The 20,473-nt window shown below is 55.3% G+C and overlaps 2 protein-coding genes across 2 annotated transcripts; both read right to left on the reverse strand.

Annotated features, from left to right (window-relative positions):
• Positions 1–927: 927 nt before the first annotated feature.
• KRT36 (keratin 36) lies at positions 928–4,732 on the reverse strand. The gene is made up of 7 exons (XM_004434495.3): positions 4,274–4,732; positions 3,476–3,558; positions 3,057–3,213; positions 2,331–2,492; positions 2,101–2,226; positions 1,716–1,936; positions 928–1,318 (listed from the first exon to the last, which is right to left on the reverse strand). Exons 1-7 carry the CDS (start codon positions 4,730–4,732, stop codon positions 1,141–1,143), a joined length of 1,386 nt encoding a protein of 461 aa, XP_004434552.1. The 3' UTR covers positions 928–1,140.
• Positions 4,733–15,599: 10,867 nt separating this feature from the next.
• Positions 15,600–19,842, reverse strand: LOC101407629 (keratin, type I cytoskeletal 13). Its single transcript, XM_004434494.3, has 8 exons — positions 19,330–19,842; positions 18,193–18,275; positions 17,852–18,008; positions 17,500–17,661; positions 17,285–17,410; positions 16,975–17,195; positions 16,267–16,292; positions 15,600–15,978 (listed from the first exon to the last, which is right to left on the reverse strand). Exons 1-8 carry the CDS (start codon positions 19,822–19,824, stop codon positions 15,908–15,910), a joined length of 1,341 nt encoding a protein of 446 aa, XP_004434551.2. The 5' UTR covers positions 19,825–19,842; the 3' UTR covers positions 15,600–15,907.
• Positions 19,843–20,473: the final 631 nt, after the last annotated feature.

Consider the following 20,473-nt stretch of genomic DNA (forward strand, 5'->3'; position numbering starts at 1 on the left):
TCCAGCAAGTGGTTAAAGATTCATGTTGAGAGACAGATGTGTGAGAAACTGTGTGCTGGGAAGAGCACCAGAGTTAGGTTGAGAATAGCTGAGCAATGGCCTGTCTCTGCCACTAACCGCTGTGTAGCCTGGGGCAATTCGCTGCCCTCTCTGGGCCTGTGTTCTCAACTGAAGCATGAGGCAGAGGGACAAAGGAGATGTGGGGCCCTTAGACTTCTCACAGGGGCTTCTCTGATCAGAGGGATGTCCAAGGCCTGGCACAGTTAGGCTCAACGGTAGAATCCAGGGCACTGTGAACTCTGCCCCACAGCAAGGTCCCCGTCCCCTGCTCTGTGTCTGACCCCCACATACACACTTCACTGTCCCCTGCCGCCCTTCACTTCAGCTCTGATTCCAGTGTTGGAGACGTGGATTCACCTGGCCCTCCTGCCTTCATCGCTCTGCTCACCCCGACTCCCCTCCCTGGGGTGGTGGGCCCAGGCTGGCCCCCTGGGGTTTGCCTCTCCCTGGTTGGTCCTGGAACCCCCTCTCCTGAGGGTGGGCCAGCAGGGTGACGGGAGCTGGACAAGGGAAGAGAAGCTGAAGGGAAGAGAGAGAGAACCACCGGACCCGGGCAGGGCTACCGAGGACTGGCCTGGGAGAACTTGTCTCTTCTGGGGCTGCCCCCAGGTGGGTACCCACAGGCGGGCCCAGCCTATGGGTTACGGCCAGCACCCATCCGGGTTGGGTCAGTGACTTCTTATGAACCAAGGCCTGGGGTATCCCCGTTATTAAATATTTTGAATCACCCTGTCATTCTTCCCACTCAGAGCAAGAAAAGACGGAACTGAAACCAAAACCCACAATCTTACTGCAACCCATGATCAAGCACCCCCACCAACTAGCCGCGTGAGAACAGACAGAGTCAAGTTTGCTATGCCAAGAGAACACACTTTATTGGGGATATTTCCAGGGAAACCTAGTTTTACGTGGCGTAAAAGCAGTTAAGTCCAGAAACACAACATAAGAAGGATTTTGGTAGAAAAACCTGCTGAGCGGGGAGCGCCTTTAGGGAAGGTGGGGGTGGTTGAGAGCCAGGAGCCACAGGGGTGTCCTCCTTCCTGTGGGCCAGGGCCTGCCCCGGTGGGTCGGGCGGGCTGGTTACAGTGGGCAGGGCTGCAGGTGTTCCCTGGAAGAAATGATTTTCCCGTCTCTGATCTCCTCGGTGATGGTGCGGATCTGGGCGCTGACCTGGGAAGCCTGGGCACAGGGCACCGTGGAGACATAAGGAACTCTGATGGCAGGCTTGCACTCCGTGGCACAGGGATGGGCAGGCAGCCTGAGGAAAAGAAATCATGTCAGGTGCGTTTGGCATCGAGGCACTGGACTGACATTCACGTTAAACAGATTTAGGGGATCGAGTGAGACAGGTGGGTGACAACAAGTGGCCTCAGACAGTGCCTCTGAAATCCCCGAGGGTAGGAGGATAGGGCTGCAGGGATGAAGATTAGAATGTCCCAGCCAAACACAATGGCTGGAAGAGTGCTGGGTGCTGGGCTGGCTTGTCCCCTGTGAATGAGCCAAGCCCGGGGCTACAAGGAATGTCTCGAGAGGCTATGGATCGACCCCCGTCATCTGTGCAATAACCCCTGCAGGGACTGACTCCCCGAGTGCAGCGCTGAGGTTCGGGTCCAGTTGATCCTTCCCCCAGCTTTCCAGGCCCGCAGGCCACTCACTTGCAATCCTCGCTCTCCAGCAGGCGGCGGTAGGTGGCGATCTCCGACTCCAGCCGTGCCTTGACGTCCAGGAGGACCTGGTACTCGTGGTTCTGCCGCTCCAGGTCGCAGCGGATCTCTGCCAGCTGGGCCTCCACGTTGGTGATCAGGCCCTGCATCTGGGCCAGCTGGGAGCTGTAGCGGGCCTCAGTCTCCGCCAGGGTGGATTCCAGGGAATTCCGCTGTGATAGGAAAGAAGAAGAGCTGACACCACCACCCAGAGACCACAGCTCTGGGAATCTGCGTGTTGCTTTGATTGCACCCCATGAAAACCTGCGTGCTGAGACGAGCGGATCAGGGGGCCTGCCACGAGCTGCAGCTGGCCACTCAGGCAGAGGCCACTCACCGTGCTCTGCTGCGCCTGCAGCTCGATCTCCAGGGCGTTGACTGTGCGTCTCAGCTCGATGATCTCCACCTGGCAGGACTGCAGTTGCTCCGAGCTGGACACCACCTGCTGGTTCAGCTCCTCGGTCTGAAACGTATGAAAGGGCCCAGAGTGTGGTCAGACGAAGCGAAGCTCCTGTAAATGGTAACCCCCCCTCAGGAGCTTGTGGTCCTGGGCTGCCCCAGCCCCACCTGGGTGTTGAACCAGGTCTCCACGTCTCTACGGTTATTCTCCACCAGGGTCTCATATTGGCATCTCATATCATCCAGAATCTTGTTGAGATCCACTGAGGGGGCGGCATCCACTTCCACGTTCAGTCGATCCCCAAGCTGGCCACGGAGCACGTTGACTTCCTGCAGAGAGGAGATGAGATGGCATAAGGTTGTGAAAAAGATACTGGATTGGGGATTCAACGGACCTGGTTCAAACCCCCCTCCCTCAGTTGCCAGCTGTGTGAAATTAAACAGGATGCTTAACCTCTCTAAGCCTCAGCCTCCTCATGGACCTACACCTACCTCCTTCAGGGATTTGGGAGAGTAGAGTAAGACAATGCAAACACCTGGCAAATAGAATTGTTGTTTATCAGGCACTAGAGTCCAAATGGAGATTTAGTGTCATGGGCAGGAGTGTGGGATCTTGGAACCTTAGGCAAGTGACTTAACCTTTCTGTGCCTCAGTTTTCTCATCTGTAAAGTGGAGTTTGTAATAGTATATACCTCCTGGGATTACTGTGAGGATGAAATGAAATGAGAATGAAATGCAAAGAGCTTTGTATAGTTCCTGGCACACAGTAAGCAGTCAATAGATGCCAGCTGGGGTCACTGTGGAGGTGGCCATCATGGCTGTCATGCCTAAGGGTCAGTAGTGGCTCCTCACTGGATGAGAAACATTGGGAGGCCGCCTGGCACCAGCCTCACCTCCTCGTGGTTCTTCTTGAGGCAGAGCAGCTCCTCCTTCAGGGACTCCACCTGCATCTCCAGGTCGGCCTTGCACAGGGTCAGCTCGTCCAGGATCCTGCGCAGGCCATTGGTGTCGGCCTCCACCAGCTGCCGCAAGCCCAGCTCCGTCTCGTACCTGCACACACAGAACCCTGCCAAGTCTGCAGCAAAGGAGCCAGGCCCAGGCAGGGCCCCCTGCCCTGCTGTCCAGCTGCAATTGCTGATTTGGAGTCAGCAGCGTAGTGGTCCTTTCCCTTGACCCAGAAGCGATCCAGGGCCAATGCCACATTTCCCACTTACAGCTCCATCTGGCCTCACTCCCATCTCACCGGCTCCCAAAGGCAGGGGACAGAGGCAAGGAAGCAGTACAAAAACCTTCCCTGATCGGGCCCACTCACTTGGTCCGGAAGTCATCCGCAGCCAGCTTGGCATTGTCAATTTGCAGGACCAGCCTGGCGTTCTCAGCCTTGGTCAGCAGGATCTGGGGAACAAGGAGTGTCCCATGAGCTAGGGAAGGCCTAGCAGTGAGGAGGTGGGTGGGAGGGGATAGCCCAGCTCACAGAAGCCATGCTTCTAAGTACCATCAGCACCCTCAGCATTTCCAGCCCTGAGCCCTGAGCCCTGAGCCCTGAGTCCAGGTATGGAGGGAGCATTGACCCCAGGAGAGGCGTCACGAGGATGCCAGAGGCCATCAGTCTGGCATCTGTAGCCCCCTGAGTGACACAATGGGACACAGCAAGGTAAGTGGAGAGAACCAGGCCGACCTGGTTCAGGCTCTGCCTCCAACACTCGCAGGCTGTGTGATCTTGGGCAAGTTGCTGAATCTCCCTAAAATTCAACTTCCACATCTGTTAAATGGGCCAGTAATACCCATCTCTCCAAGATGAGGAATAAATAAGCCAACAGATCATCCAGCACAGTGCCTGTGTCCAGTAGGGGCTTGGTACATGTTACTGCCCTTCCTACAGCTGAGACAGCGAGAAGAGGGGAGGAATGACTGGCAACATGTTACAAGCGAGTGAGAGATCAGCAGAGAGGTCTGGGTCCCCCAGGAAACCAAGACCCTAGAGAGAAAAGCTTGCCCTAACAGGAGAGTTCCCTAAGAGCTACAGTCCCATCTATAATCTCTTGGGATAAGGCAGACCCCTCCCAGAGGTTGGGCTGCCCCGCTGGAGAGGGGCCAGGTCATCCACTACCTTCTGCTGGAGCTCCTCGATGGTCCTGAAGTAGGACTGGTAGTCTGGGCAGATATATGGGATCTGAGACTCGTACCACTCCCGGATGCGGCTCTCCAGCTCCGCATTCTCCTGTTCCAGCTGGCGCACCTTCTCCAGGTAGTTGGCCAGGCGGTCGTTCAGGAACTGCATGGTCTCCTTCTCGTTGCCATTGAAGGTGCCCTCGCAGAACCAACTGCCACTCCCAACAAAGCTAGAGGGGTAGCACCCGGTGGACAGGCAGGAGGCGGGCAAGCAGGTCCCGAAGCCAGAGAGGCCCAGCCTGATGGAGGAGGCCGACCTCGCAGCACCGGCAAGACTGGGGATCCTGCAGGAGCCCACAGAGCGGACAGAGGACACCCGAGTGATGCCACCTGCTGTGCCACAGAGGCCCCTGACAGACCCAGAGGAGAAGATCGGGGAGCAGATCTGGGTGGCCATGATGCTAGCAGAGGAAACTCAAAGCTTAGCAAGGAGCTCTGGTTCTGGATTCTCAAGGCCTCTCTGGGGCATTTATATACACTTTCCATGGGGTGTTGGCATGTCACTCTTGGGAAAGCTTATTCCTATTCTGGAAAGCTAATCTCATTGGAACGTGATTTTTGCTACCCATCCGGAACTCCTTACTTGTAAAAACAAAATTGTGGAATTTGGTTTGCTAAGTCAGGACTCTCAGCTGTTGTCATTTCCTAGCAGAAAATGAATTTTATTGCCTCTTCAAAGTCTTTGCACTAGATCCCATAAATCGGGAGTGGCCTCACAAGTGACATTTGGTTCCTGCTGTTGCTGCATGCCTTCCCCTGAGGAAGCCAGTCTGTCCATTTGTCACCCCCAGCCACTACCCACACCCCTCAGAGCTGCTCACCTGTGCCTAGACCACTGGGATGGTGAAAGGGAGCAAAGTGAACTAAAATTCATGGGGCACCTACTTATGTGCCAGGCTGATAGTTAGTTCGTTTATACCTCACAAAAATCCTGGGAGGTGGACAATATTGTCTCCATTTTACCGATGTGGAAACTGAGGCTCAGAATGGTTAAAAAAAAAAAAGCTTTCTCAAAGTGAACAGGCCATGAGGAACAGAGCTTGGATCTGTAACAGGGCCCTCAGACCCCAAATCCCATGCCCTTATCCCACTGCAAGCCCTACTACCAAGGTCAAGTGTAGGCACCCAGAATTTAGGGACTGGAGACCTAGATTCAAATCCTGGCCCTGCTGATACTTGGCCTGTGATGCTGAGCACAACACTCCCTCTCTGGCATCCTCAGTGTCCTCACTGGGACAGTAGAGATCACCATCCTGCCCTGCCTGCTTCACACAGATACGAGGAGGATCAAAAAGAACAGAAGCAAAAGTGTTTTGAAAACCATCGGGTGCTGTAGAGGTGTTGGTTAGGCTAGGAGGACGGTCTTTGATGACGGTTCATGGCTGTGCTGGGCAAAGGATCACGGGTGTGAGCCCTCAAATGGGGCTGCTTTGAGGCACAGTTCCCTTTGTGGCCCCCAAGTCTCTGAACCTAGGAAGGTAGAATCAGGACCCTGGACAGCCCACTCCCACCACTGCGGGTCCCTGAACGGGTCCAGGTGGTCAGTGCAGACTCGTTGGACAGGGAGGACGAGAACAAATGAAACGCTCCCAGATAGTTAAGCACGCCAAGAGCAGAACCTGAGAATCAAAGACCAAAGGTAAGTTCAGTGCTTCCGCCTCACACCACGGGGTTTCCCAAGGCTTGAGCTACCTGCTCACTCTTCTCCCACACGCACTTGGTTTGCAAAACTGGCGTTTATGGAAGGATTTATGCGCTTCTGAAGTTGTAATTTGCCAACCTCTTAAAACGCTTTATGAGCTTCTCTCTGAAATTACTCAAGAGGGTTGGCTGTGGTGCACACGCCTCGCTCAGTGCAGTGGACACCTCGACAGGAAGCCCAAAACAGCCTGATGGGCTTCCCGGGGCGCCCGCTGTGCAGCCCCTCCTGGGAGCGGGAGTGGGGGCATCCGGCCTCCAGAGCCCCAGCTGCCTCAGCAACGGTCCTCACAGCTGCCCATCTTCCCTGCTCCCCGGGATGGGGCTGTCTCAGGGCTTCTCAACCTTTGCATTGCTGACATCACAGGCTATATAATTGTTTATTGTGGGGGCTCCCTGTGCGTTGTAAAATGTTAGCAGCATCTCTGGACTCTACCACCAGATGCCAGTAGCAACCGTCTCCCCAAGTTGTGACAACCAAAAATGTCGCCAGACATAGCCAAATGTCCCCTGGGGAGCAAAACTGCCCCTATCTTAGAAACACTGGACTATCAGGATGGAACTGGGGCACTGACCAGACCTCCTCTAAGCCCCGCTTTGTTCTCTAGGACAACAGTGCCGATTCTGGCTGTCTCTATGGGCCCCACTCAGGTGAGTCCTTAACCCACCCAAGCCTCAGCTTACCTCATTTGTAACTCAGTGTGCTCTTCCTGAGGGCAGCCCTAATCCACTCTTCTGGCACCCTGGCACCACTCTTCTCTGTTTGGGATCTCTGGCTGCTGGACATCTGAAGTTAATGTTCTCATTTTCTTTTTTTAATCCCTCCACCGTGCAATCCATATCTGAAGCTGATTCTAGGGTTTTCTCGGGGTAACTGAATAAGCGGGTGTCTGCTGCTCTGACTGTTCCCATCACTCTTAGCCAGTGTGTCAGGCACATACCTCTCTTGCAGCAGGTGACGGGCTGGACAAAGGAGACGGTCTTTCAGTCACCCTCGGTCCCCTGCCCTTCTCCATGGTGTAGACTGCAGGGCCACCTCTCAGAGGGAAGTGTGGAGGGGCCCTCATGGGAGGAATTCCTCTGCATTCTTCCACCCAGAAGCCTGGACCATCACAGGACAGAGTGAGGCCCAAGAAGAATGAGTGCTCTGCTTGTGTCAGAGAAGAGAACCCGGGACTCACAGAGCCACCCGTCTCCCAGGGCAACTTCATGTGACCACCCACCCCAACCCATGGTGGCCCAGCGCTGGAGAAAATCCACCTGTTCAGTGTAGAGTAAAACAGGGGTACCCATTCATCAGGTTTTATTTCAAAATAAGGGTCCTATTCCAAGACCATTCTTTCTAACATTAATCAAAAATACACTGGGCTAAGGGTCAGGGGGCCTGAACTCCAGGCCGAGCTCTGCCCCAAACTCCCTGTATGAGCCCCATCCACCCTCGGCCCCAGTGCCCCAGTATGAACAAGGGCCTGGACAAGGTGAGCTTGAGGCCTTTCATCTCAGATGTTATAGGATTTGAGGCCCAAGCATTTCCCATGGAGCTGGCCAGGAGTCGCCTGGATGTGTCTGTGACTCCCTCACCATCCCCCACAGCTGCTGTCCCTTCTCTGTCACTGGCTCACAGAATAAAGAAGAGTTACGGAGATTCCAGCCCATGACACAACTGGGGTTTTTTTCCATCGCAAACCCCACAGAGCTCAGTCTCCCTTTGCTTCCACACCCACACACCACACGAGAACAGCAGCGCGGGCCTCCTCCTGGCCTTCCTTCACAGGCAGAGGCAGCGTCAACCCACCCCCCAAGGCTGTTCCCCGGAAGGCCCCATTCAGAGGTGTGGTGTCACCAGGACATTGAGCCAGCATCCTAGCACGTCTAGGCTGAAATGACATCTATGGCCAACTGAGCCAGAGACTTGGATTTGTAGAAGAAGGGGCTTAGAGAGTGTCGGGCTGGACAGCAGGGCAGGGGCCCTGGGCCTGGACTCAGCCAGACCTCGGTTCAAGCAACTCCAGCCCTCTGAGCTGCGGTTTTCCCAAGAGGTGAACAGAGACCATAATGCCACATTCACAGGATTGCAAGACCTACATTAAAAGTGCTTGGGAAACAGGAGCTCACTTCACACACCTGAGAGATCAAAACTGTTCTTAGAGCCCCAGTCAAACGCAGTTTCCAGGGCACGCACCACTCACCCTGGTTTCACGGGATGCTGATTCGGAGACCTAACCTGGCTGTGTAAGGAAAGACAGCAGCTCAAAAAGGCGGTGGCTGGGACTGTGTCTGGGGCCACAGGGCCCCCCTTGGTCAGGACTCTCTGGCCTCTGACCCTTACTCTACCGCCTACTGCAGGCATGGGTGCTGGTTTCAGGGCTACAGTATGACAGAATGCTCTCTGTCCACCATGGCCCGAGCTTAGGGGACAGGGAGAGGAGGGGAGGTGCTGCTGCAGGGACAGAAAACACTGTGGCTTTTTCCAAGCCCGTCTTGGAAGGCCACCAAGTTCAGAGTCAGCCGCTGGGTTTGTGGCTCCTTCTTTGGTAAAAAGAAGTCTCCACCCTCGAATGAGCTTCCATCTGAAAGCCTAGGTTCTCCACGGGCAAAGACCCAAGAAATCAAGCCTGAGTCTCCTTCTGCCCAGCTCTGAGCAGTCCTTTCGTCACAGACGGCACCAGGCACAGCCTGTCCCAGTGTGCCCAAGGAGGAAATGAGTGCTCTGAGTGGAGGCCCTCCTTCCTTGCTCCTCTGGGCTGTGGTCAGAATGTGCCAGCCACCACCGTGCCCCCAAGGCATCAGAGGGAGCAGACAGTGGACCGTGGGGCTGCCAGGCCACCTACAACTGGGCGCCAATGGGAATAAGATCATTCAAGCGGTACAATGGCTGTCTCTGTGACAGTGTCCTGCTGGCTTAGCCTTCATCCTCCTAGCTTTCTCCTTCTACCTCTTCCACCTTCGACGTCCATACACACAGGTCCTGCAGAATTTCCCTCCATAAGAGGCATCTAAAAAATGCTGATCCCATGTCTTAACCTCTTTAGACCCTTCCCAGCATCCACCCAGAAAATGGGAGACCCATGCTGGCCTTCATTTCCCCTGCACAACTGCTTTTTCCTTGTAACAAAGAATTTGTTTAAGCCGCAAAGCACTGGGGGTTCTGGGCCCCTCCCTGGAAAGCATGGTTACTATATATATTCTGTGTAAACTACATCAAAGCTCGTGCCGAATCTGCCGCCAGTTGACGTTAGATTCTAACGTGTATACAGACATGCAGTAACAGGTACACAAAGTTGAAGAGAGCATTACGAGAGGAAAAAAATTTTTCAAGTAAGACATTTCGAGCCACCAATGTCCTTTGTCCAAAGAATCAGAGAAAGGTCTTGCTATTCTAGACCTGCTAAGGATGGGATTGCCGGATTTAACAAATTAAAATAATTGCACTGTTTGGGACATACTTATACTAAAAAATTATTCATTGTCTGTCTACCATTCCGATTTAACTGCGTGTCCTGCATTTTACCCGTAATCCTCCATAACGAAGCATCACCGCTTGAGAGCCTTGGGCGAACAAGTCACAGCTGTTCCTGCCCTCCTCCCTCTGGGGCCTGTCACCACGACTGGCCCCTTGGGAAGCCCCAGTCAGGCTTCCCTTGGAAATCGTGGCTTTCTGTCCTTTATACGCTGTTCTCTGTGGCTGCCATTTTTGCCCTCACAGGCCCAGCAAGCAGGACTCAGAAGTACAGCGCTAAGTTGTCCCTTCTCTTGTCCTGGCCACCTTAGTGACATTCCACCCTGATGGCAGCTGCCTTCAGCAGGGTGACTCAGGCCTTCCTAGGCAAGCTTTGGCAAGTTCCTCTTGGCTCCATTTCCCACCCACAGTCTCTGCCCCGCACTTCTGCCTACCCCTGCTGTCACCAGGCTTCACCAGCCTCAGGACAGTCTGGACACACACCAAGTGACCAAGGAGGTCTCTCCCCAGTCCCCAGCTGCCCCTCTACAGGGCCCAGAGCCCGAGCTTAGGGGCCCTGGAGGAGCCGATGAGTTGGCCATGGCCCTGAGCAGTGGCTCCTGCCAAGGCTCCCAGGCTCTGCAACGCTCCCGTGCACCCGAACAGGCTGCTCCATGCCTGGTCCTGAATCCCCACTGAGCCTGACTTTACCCTGATTAGGCCTTGAAACTCTTGCTTCACCAGGCCGAGAATTACCCTGAAACTCTTATCTCCTGCAAAACACAAAGGTACATTCTCTCCCCCTGGGGTATGGTTTCCCAGGTCTTCAAAATTCTGCTCCAAACTGCTCTTGCCATAGGGGACGCGCAGAGTGCCGCCCTGACCCCAATCTTAAGCCTTACCTCTCTGGTTCTCTCACGCCAGGCTCTGCCTTCTGCATCCTAGCGCCCACTTCCTTGCCACCTGTGTGCCAGCTCTTCCAGCACGGCTGCGCTGGCTGACAGCTCCCAACCGGAAGAGTCCAGGGCCTCCTGCTCAGATCCACTCAGTCCCTAATTCCCCCCACCCAGCTTTTATGGAGAATTCCAGAGCTGTCACTGCTCTCCCCTATGTGCTTTGAGAACCTGTGATTTGTGGGAGATGCACAGCCAGGCCCCCTGGGAGAAAGAAGCTGGTACCTCAGCCTCCGTATCCCCTTGATTCAGGGACCATTTAACTGAACCACAAAGTGAATTTCCCAAACACCCTATTTGATTGGATTCAGTCGTCTGCATTTACAGAGGCTGCTGTGCAATTGATCTCACGGTCTTCCTACTAACGACGGTGGGCTCCAGGTTGTAATCATCCATGCTTTACACTGCCGATTCGACTTTCAAACTGCTCTGAGATCCTTGGATGAAAAAAGCCACAGAGTTATTATGGCTGTCCATAAAAATGGGCCAGAAGAGTAAATGCCAGCTCCCAGCCAACTCCCCCGAATCCCACTCCCAACAGGTGCCTGTATGAGTCTCAGTAGCACCCACCCACCCACCTGATCGCTCCCAAACTCCCAGAGGAGCGGATCCAAGCGATGCCACCCACATACTCTGCTCCACTCCCGCCACCAAAAGCCCCAGGAACACCATCCCACAGGGGGCAAGTCCCCAGCATCCCCGAGGTGCACTGATCACGGCAGGGAGGGAAGAAAGGCCCCAGTGGCTGAAGCGAGAAAGCTAGAACAGTGCCTCTTCACAAGCCATCAACCGCTTCCACCACAGGTCTTCCTTCTCTTTCCCAGGCTTCCCTTGGGCACAACAGCAAGATTCCCTTTTCCAGGAAGCCCCAGACACCCTCATCTCATACTCTGGGTGTCCCGTGGACCCTCAAGGCTGCTCCCCGAAACAGAGGGAGAACGGCACCCAAGGGGTCTCAGGGCTGCAGCTCTGCCCTCAGCCATGCCCTGCTCTGCAGAGTGCCCAGCTGCCCAACACAAGGCTGGGGAATGGACAGAGCCTCATGTTGGGACCAGGCCCAGGTAGGACCAGGTCTAGGACCCTGTCCCTCCACCCTGTGTCCCAGCAGCTGGCCAAAGAGGCACTGACCTGCTTTCTGGAGTGAGCCTGCCCCCTGCAGGGCCCAGGCAGGACACACAACCCCATGGGGAGGGCAGAAGTGCACCTGCCCATCCACCCAGGGTGGAGCCTTGGGGAGAGGGAGGTGCCTTTTCTGAGGGTGAGGAGGAGGGTTACAGAAGCAGCCAGGAGTCCCACGGGCAGCACCACAATTAGCCACTTTGTGCAACACCTGCCACGTGGAGGCGCTTCCCTCTGCAGCTCCGAGGCACTGGGACACCACGGGAATCTTCCACGGTTGATGTCTTTGTCCCCTAAGCATTGCGGCTTAGGAGAGCCCCATTTCTTCCCCAGATTCCCAGAGCTGACTGCTTGACTCTTGACACAGGGCCAGCCAGTCTTGGAAAGCACCTTGGAATGTGGATCCCAGCTCTCACACTAGGCAGGTCACTTACCAGTCTGAGCCTCAGTCTTCAGATGTGTAAAATGGGCACAATGGTGCCAACTCACAGGGTAAAGAAGAAATGAAGTACAGGGTGAAAAGAAGCTCTATATAGATAATAATCCAATATATAATAATCACTTCCCCTCTTTTAATGCGTCTCTTGCATTAACACGTGCTCATTCACAATCATTGACATAGAGGTTAGTCAGACACCAATGGACGGGGCTGCCTCCACACAGCTGCAGCCCAGGAAGCAGGGGTGTGACCTCCGCTGGGTGTGGGCACCTGGCCAACCCTGGCGAGGCGCAATATCGGCCCAGCAGCCCTGATAAAGCTGCCCTCCCTCAAATGGCTGTGCCATGCAGATGACTGAGGGGATACAGTTGTGCCTTGGATGGAAAGGGCGGATCCCTCACCCCCACTGCCTCTCCTACATCTCAGACTGGAGGGCTGGAGCTACCACCTCTTCTCCAGCTCAGGACGGCTCCTGGGTCAGCTTTGACAGAAACCCCCGCACCTGGGCTTCCCTCCCAGCTTCCCAGGGGTTCCCAGTAGGGCGACAGAGGTCCTTGGATAGACCCCAGCTTCTCAGTGTCCTCCCTGGGGTTGGGTGAAAGGGTCCCAGGCCAGAGTCCCCACCAGGCCCAGGGTCCAGCTCATTTCACTGCCCTGCATGGACGACTAACCCCGTACCCCACCAAGCTCCCCAATACCAGCTCAGAAAAGGAGGGGGCTGCCCCCTCGATAGCCTTGGCCTGGGCCTCAGGGAGAGAGGCTGCTCTAGGCCCAGCAAGCCTGGGATATGGACACCAGGGGGCCTAGAACCAGCCATAGGGCTCAGCTTTGAGGCCCCTCCTCTGGCCAGGCCCCTCCCTCAGTCTGGGGGAGGCCCCTCCCCCTTCTGCCCTCAGTACAGTGGGCTGACTTACCTCTCATTTCTCATAGCTCGTCTTCATTCTCTCTCCCTCCACTCAACACATGTGTTGAGCTCCTATAACATTCTAGGTATGAGGATGAGAATGACTACAGGACCCTCCCTGCCCTGGAGGAACTCACGGGTTCAGAGAGAGAACTGGAAAGCTCGCATTCATTGAGCGCTTACTACGTGCTGGCGTCTGTTCCCAGCACTTGACTTGAACAACCTCTGAGGGAGACGGTACTCAGCAGGCGAGGAAAGTGAGCCCACAGGGTTAAGTCACTTGGCCAGGGTTACAGACGGAGTAAGTGGCAAAGCTGGGGCACACACTGGGACAATGTGGCTCCAGAGCCTGTGGCCTTTGCACCCTGTTCTCCAATAATTGCTGCGATGGTCATCAACACAGAGGCCTTGGGGACAGATCGAGGAGACTCGGAGTTGTGGGGAAGACCAGAAAAGATCTATGACAAAAGGCGCAGCCTGAGTGAGCTTCGAAGATTGCAGTAATTCATTGTCGCGGGGGCCTCCTCCCACCTCCCCATCAGTCCGTGAACTCTGTGAAGACAGAAGCTGCCTTTGGCTTGTCTCTTTCTCTCCAGGACCCAGTACAGTGCCTGGTACACAGTGGGCACTCAATAGATAGCTGCTGATGAAATAGATTCACAAAGAAGGTAAAAGGGTTTGGGGAGCGGAGGCCATGCCCTGTTTCTCTTCGACGCCTTATCTCCCGGCACTGTTCTGGGCAGGTGAACTGGTACTGAGCCCCGCCTCGTTCTGTAGCTGGGAGGTGGGGGGATCCAGAGTGAGTGGAGGGCGAACACCTTCTTCTGGCTCAGCAAGCTGGGTGGGCCATGTCTGAGAGACGCCTGAGGGACTAAGCCAGCTGCCTGGAGCCCACAGACAGCCTTGGTGTGGAGGAAGAGAAGGATGACAATGAGTGAGGCTTAAACTGTGCAGGGGGCTGGAGAGGGAGGGGAGGGGAAGTGAGGAGGGGGCAGTTGGCAAGAGTAGCAGAGCCCACCTACCCTCTGGCCTAAAACCTCATGGCAAGAATCAGATGGTGTCTGAGAGGTATTCCCCAGTTCACGCATTCCACTCTTCCTTGGATAAGCGTTGACTGAGCCCCAGCAGGAGGTTGGGCCCCAGAGAGAAAGACGCAGCCCGCCCCTTCCGAGCGCATGGTCAATGCTGGGGCAGGTGGGTGCCAACATGTGAACACCTGAGGGCTCCCCACACTATCCAGGTGCCACAGAGGAGGGAGTGTTCATCTCAGTCTGAATGTGGAATAAAAACCTGATCATCTCCAATAAAAGAAAGATGAGGGTGCAGAGGGAAAGAGGGAAACAGGGGAGGAAGGTCAGATCAGACTGAGGTCACTCATTGAACGAGGGCCCAAGCCTGGGTCACCAAGAGCAGATGGAGAACAGGACCCCTAGGCGGGCTGGGTCAGGGAAGGCTTGAGTAGAAGCCAGGGACAAGAGAAGCGGGAAGAGGCCAGGCCACGGTGGCCTCTCGGCTGGGGAGGAATCTAAGCTGTCTTCAGTGTCCAGAGGGGAGCTCTTGTGGCCTCCCTGAGCCAGGAGGAAGACTTTCCATTTTCAGTGATTGCTCCACTGGAGTGTGGAGCATGGATGACAGGGAAGCTCAAACTCGAGGCAGGGAGGCCAGGGAGGAGGCTATGGCAACACACCCAGCCAGTTAGGACTAGGGAGATGGTGAGACATTACAGCTAATAGCATGCACGGAATGGACTTGTGAGGGGGTGAGTGAGAGATGAGGCCAAGAGGGCTCCCAGGCCCCTGGTTTGGGTTTCCAGGTCCTCTGGCATGGGGCACCAGGAAGGCACAGATTTGGGAGAGTGAGGGGTGCTCCTTTGGATGAATGGATTGAGGATGTGATCACCAAGGCAGTTGAGCATATGAGTCTGGAGTAGAGGAGTGGGGCCTCGCTGGAGAGCCATCAGAATGTATTGGTAATTGTGACCATAGACGTGTCGCAGATGGCCCAAGGGGAGAGTGAAGAGGAAAAGGAGAAGAGGCCTATGCCAGAATCCAGGGGCCCAGTCCACGTGTAAGGAGTAAGCAGAGCAAGAAGAGGCTGCCAGTCTGGGCTGGGACACCTGGAGAGGCAGGGGGCCAAAGGGGCAGAGGGGAGGAAGTTCAGTGCAGACTGAGGTCACTCGCTGAATCGTGAGGCTGGGTCACTGAGTGGTTTGGAATGCCAGGGCCTCAGGGTGGGCGGGCACTGCAGCCTGGATGCCCATCATCCTGAAAGGTGGTGCTCTCTGCAGGAAGCAGGGAGGCAGCAGGTTGGGGCTGGTGTAACTGCCCTGGATCTCCTTCACCCCAAATCAGCCCTGCACTGGCCCCTCACAGCCTGCCCCAGAGCCATCTGTACCTCTTCCCCACATCTCCCCATCACCTGACTCTACTAGAACCCTGCTGCTGCCTTACTGACGGACAGCCTCTAGGGTGTTGAAGTGGCTCACTGCCCCGCATGTCTCTGGTTTGCCCCATTTGTCCACATTTGCTGGGTGCCATCATCTGTGAGCCACCTGTGTCCTCTGTGTTTGTTGTTGCTGCACCTGTGCACTGATGGTCAACCCAGGTGTCTTGTGTCCTTCCCAGCTGGGAGCTCCCAGGGCCAGGCCTTGTCAGGGTGAGCCCCTCGACCCAACTGCACCCATTCACCCACAACCCCAATGAGGGCCTTGGCAGGTGCCTCCCACAGAAACCAGGCCAGAATCAAAAATACATTTGCAAAAAGGCAGGAAACTTTATTGAATTATCTTTTCTTTTTAGTACAGAAGCTGAGAAGTCAAAGTAGCCAGGTCAGAGAGAAGAGGAAGCTGACCCAGAGAGAAGAGCATAGAGCACCCCCTCTCAGGAGAGTGGGGGACTGGGGGTCCTGGGAGCGGAGTGACGGAGCCTCTTGTCCTGCAGTCCCGCCCTGTCTCCCACAGGGAACTGTCAGCTTTCTCCTCCTCTGGGCGCTGAAGACAGAGGGACGGGATGCGGTGCCGATTAAACTCTACGGACGGTTTCCGACGTGCGGCGAAGGGAGGTGGTGGTCGTAGCTGTCGTGCTAGAGTTTCCTGGGAAATGGAGGAGGCGAGAGACACTCAGGCTGGAGAAGACCCACCTCAGGCCCAGTCAGGCCCTCCCAGGAGGGCCCCAAACCCCTAACTGGTCAGGTGGGGGTTAATTGCCAAAGGTGGCTCTCTCCGAGCCAGCCCAGGGGCTCTAAGGGGCAGAGCCATCTATTTTGAAAGGAAAACCAATGAGCAAATGACCATTCCTGCCCCAGCCCCCTCCCTCCCTACCCACCCCACAGGGCAAGGAAAGCAGCCTGCCCTGCCTCTCCCCCTGGGTTGTTTCCTTACCTCCTGAGGAGGTGAAGCCGACCATCCTGGGAGGGAGGAGAGAGGCAGCCGTGAGCAGAAGGCAACTGAGAACAGGTGCTTACCCGTCCTCTGGATGGAGTGCTCAGATCATTTGGAGCGCCTGGGTTGGGCATTTTTACCTAGCTGTGCCCCCAGCCCAAGGGGCAGCAATATCATGTGTCTGCCAGGCCTGTCTGTCTGTCTGTCTGTGAGGCCTCAGGAGGAGATATTATTTGCTCCAAGGCTCAGGGCATTTGCTGGAAGTTTTGTCCTCCTTCTGGTTCACTCAGAGCGCCCCCCCGGACCCTCGCCTCCTCTGAGCCCACAAGGATGGCCTGGTCTCTGCAAAAGGCCCGAAGCAGTTAAATCGGCATTTTAATAGATTTGTTGGGCTGAGCTGAACCCAAGCTAATATTTTTCCAATATGAGATGTTCTCTCCGTGGTCCCCATTCCTGCTGGTCTAATCCAGAGGCCTGAATGAAAAAGTTTAAAGGTAGTGGCCCTGCAGCCGGCTGAGGAAATGCCCCCACAGTCTGGTACAAGAGGACAGGGGATCCCCGGTTCTGGATCTTCATCCAGGCTGTTTAAGCTCAGACAGGTCCCCTCCCATCTTGGACATGAGGGGGCTGATCTCAAAGGCCTGTCCTGTTCTGACATCCAAGGGTCCTGCAGGCACTTTCCCAAGAGAGAGGCTGGCGAGGACCTACTTGGCATCCTGGCCCTCCAGCAGGCTGCGGTAGGTGGCGATCTCCTGCTCCAGCCGCGTCTTGATGTCCAGCAGCATCTTGTACTCCTGGTTCTGGCACTCCATCTCACTGCGGAGCTCGCTCAGCTGGGCCTCGATACTGCTGATGAGCCCCTGGATCTGCTGCAGCTGCAGGGCGTAGCGGCACTCGGTCTCCGCCACCGTGCTCTCCAATCCGGCTTTCTGGTGGGGCAACAGAGAAGTTACGAGGGGAGCCAGGCCAGGTGGAGGCCTATAGGTGGTGGCCGCTGGGCAGGGGGCAGCAGGTGTACCGTGCTGAGCTGGGACTGCAGCTCGATCTCCAGGCCCTGGAGTGTGCGCCTGAGCTCCGTGATCTCCGTCTTGCTGGTCTGAATCAAGGCAGTGCTAGTAGACACCTCCTTGTTCAGCTCTGCACTCTGAAATTCAAGCAGGAAGAAGGTGATGGAGGAGCCTAGCTGGAGGGTCCTGACAGCCACTGGCTACGTGGGGTAAGAGGGCCAGGTACCTTGTTTTGGAACCATTCCTCAGCATCCCGGCGGTTCTTCTCAGCCATGGCCTCGTACTGCTCCCTCATCTCCGACAGCACACGGGTCAGGTCAATGCCCGGGGCGGCGTCCATCTCCACGTTGACCTGGCCTACCACCTGGTTGCTGAACTCCTTCATCTCCTGTGGGGATGGGAAAGGAACATGTGTGAAGCCCCTCATCCTCCCTCTCCTCGGCTCTGAATGCTACTGGAAAGTTCTGGAAAGGGCTTTCAGGTCCCACATTGGAGGGCTAAGTCTAGCTTCAGCAAAGGGCTCCCCTTTCTCAGTGGAGGTGATTCCTCCACATGGCAGGCCCATGTCCCCCTCTCACCTCCTCGTGGTTCTTCTTCATGTAGGCCAGCTCCTCGTTCAGGCTCTCAATCTGCATCTCCAGGTCGGTCTTGGACAGGGTCAGCTCATCCAGCACCCTGCGCAGGCCGTTGATGTCGGCCTCCACACTCTGGCGCAGGGCCAGCTCATTCTCATACCTAAAGAATTTTTTTTTTAATTGAAAAAGCAACACAGAAATGATATTAGACACTCCTGCCCCTGCACTGGGCTTGGCTACATCTCCAAGACCTTCACTCCTGGGATGCTCCAATTTCATTCTTCAGATGAGCATTTGTCTAAACAAGAGATGCTGGGGAGGGGAAATGAGAGAAATAAACTCACTTGAGCCTGAAGTCGTCCGCAGCCAGCCTGGCATTGTCGATCTCCAGGATGACCCGGTTGTTGTCGATGGTGGCCACCAGGATCTGCAAAATACAGAAGGTAAACGCTGGAGGTTCCATGAGCTTGGGGAGGAGGACTGAGAAGACACGGGCAGGGCTGGTTGTCATCAGCCTCTGCCTCCTCACTGTCACCTGAGCTGGGCCTCCGTTCCTCTTCCGTCAAGTGAAGGGCAGGGCTGGGGCCCTTCAGTTTGCTGTCACTCGAGCATTCTGTCTGGTCAAGATGGGGAAGATGGGGATGTACGTTTCAAAGGAACGACCCCACCCAGAGCACTTTGGTTCATCATGTCTCCACAGCCTCAGGCTGGCACCATCTCTGGGCCACTGTCTTGAGAACCTTCTCCTTAAGATCAGACCTGGCCGCACATAGTTCATAATAACATCCCTGGAGCTGGACTCCCAACTGAGCAGAGGAGAAAACCAACAAATGTTCTCATCTATCTGAATTCCTTGTCTAAACTTTTATGTTCCAAAGCACTTACAATCCACCCCACATAGATGGGACTCAGCCCAGGCGGGTGGGTTTCCGTTCCGACAAGGCATCACAGCGTGATGGACAGGCCTTGACGGAAGGAATCTCAGTTTAGCACTGCCTAAGCCTCCGCCCCCATCTCCCCGACCTGGTCACAGCCAATTGAGAATACTGTTTTAAACGGGGCCCCTACAAAATAAACTAGTATTCCCAGACCAGTGCATGAACATGTATCCCTTTCTCTGTTGATTTTAGACATTCTTAGTGGCTTTTAAAACTGTCGTGGTTTCCAAATAACTCAGTAGGTTAGGATTATAGAGATCGAGTCACTAATAACATAACTGTTCAGAAAGCAGTAAAAATGCTGACATGAGTAATAACAACAATAAAAATGAATAAGGGGGGAAAATACATTTGAGAACTTGTGACATGAGAAAGCCCATCAGAAGTAGAGATGCTTGGCAGTAAAAGACCAGAATTTTCCCCCACAGGAAGGGTGAGAATTCCATCCACACTGCATCTTCTGGTTCCCTGGGATGCTGCATTTCTTGGCCTACGTGGCTCTGCCCTGCACAGAGGAACCCTCCTCGACATCCAAGGGCTCACCTTGTCCCGGAGCTCCTCGATGGTCTTAAAGTAGGGGCTGTAGTCGCGCTCTGGGCTGGTTGGGCTCTGCTTCAGGTACCAGTCGCGGATCTTCGCCTCCAGGTCGGCGTTGGCCTCCTCCAGGGCACGCACCTTCTCCAGGTAGGAGGCCAGGCGGTCGTTGAGGTTCTGCATGGTGATCTTCTCATTGCCCGAGAGGAGGCCACCATCGCTACCACCGAAGTCTCCAAAGCCACCACCATAACCCCCACCAAGGCCACCTCCAAAGCCACCTCCAAGGCCACCTCCAAAGCCACTTATGAAGCCACTGCCAAAACCACTACCTGCCCCTCCACCAAAGCCGCAGCTCACAGCTCCCCCATAGCCCCCAGCTGATCCCCCAGAGACAAACCGGGTTGAACAGGTAGAGATACTGCGGCCCCCTCCCAGCTGGCAAGAGCCACCCCCGAAACTGCCTCCATAGCTGGCGGAGGAGCTCTGCAGGCGACTGGTCATGGTGACAGTAAGATGGAGAGCAGGTGCGGACGGGAGCTTGGCTTGGCCTGGGCCGAGGACTGTGGCTCTTCCCCGGCGTGCCTGCCTTTTATACACCCTCCAGGGGGGTTGGACAATTGCCCCATCTTCTCTCCTCCCTTCCTCACCCTCTGACTGGTGCCAACTGCATTTTTTTCTTTCCCACAAGCCCAGTCACCTCTGCTCTCCAGGGTGGGTTGTGCCTTTGGGGGTGGCTTTTTTTTTTTTTAATCCTTAACAAAAGGGGTGATTCAGAGGGAACAGTGTTCTGTTTGAGATTCCCCTTTTGACAAGTGAGTTCTGTTTCACCTCTCCGCTTAGGGAACTCACTCCCACAGGCTCTCAGCTCAACCCAACATCAGAATGGGGACCGAGCTGCACGGGTCTGCACGGGAGCCTCTGCAAAGGAAGGGCTGGCTGCAAAGTGGCCCGGTGCTTGGCGAGCTCACCGCAGCCCTGGCCTCCCTTCTCTCTATTCCTAAAACTTCTGCCTGGAATGCTCCACATCCTTCTTAGCATTTCATCCACTCCAGTGCTCCAAGCAACTCTGGTGGCAAATTTCACTTAGTCCTGTGGAATCCACTACCTTGAACGTATTCAGGCTGAGAAGAAAAATGGCTCCAACACCATC

This window comes from Ceratotherium simum, chromosome 16 (assembly GCF_057802395.1).
Source record: "Ceratotherium simum simum isolate JZ-2026a chromosome 16, ASM5780239v1, whole genome shotgun sequence".
Classification (NCBI taxonomy): Eukaryota; Metazoa; Chordata; class Mammalia; order Perissodactyla; family Rhinocerotidae; genus Ceratotherium; species Ceratotherium simum.

Bases quoted from the DNA above. Each gene is read 5' to 3' on its own strand.
- LOC101407629 (XM_004434494.3), bottom strand. From the start codon at position 19,824: ATGACCAGTCGCCTGCAGAGCTCCTCCGCCAGCTATGGAGGCAGTTTC. The intron at 18,009-18,192 runs GTGAGTTTATTT...AAAATTCTTTAG, and splicing joins GCGGACGACTTCAGGCTCAA to GTATGAGAATGAGCTGGCCC. The intron at 16,293-16,974 runs GTAGGTCCTCGC...CCTCCCTCCCAG, and splicing joins CTGGAGGGCCAGGATGCCAA to GATGGTCGGCTTCACCTCCT.
- KRT36 (XM_004434495.3), bottom strand. From the start codon at position 4,732: ATGGCCACCCAGATCTGCTCCCCGATCTTCTCCTCTGGGTCTGTCAGG. The intron at 2,227-2,330 runs GTGGGGCTGGGG...CATACGTTTCAG, and splicing joins AGACCTGGTTCAACACCCAG to ACCGAGGAGCTGAACCAGCA. The intron at 1,319-1,715 runs GTGAGTGGCCTG...TCTTTTCCTCAG, and splicing joins CTGGAGAGCGAGGATTGCAA to GCTGCCTGCCCATCCCTGTG.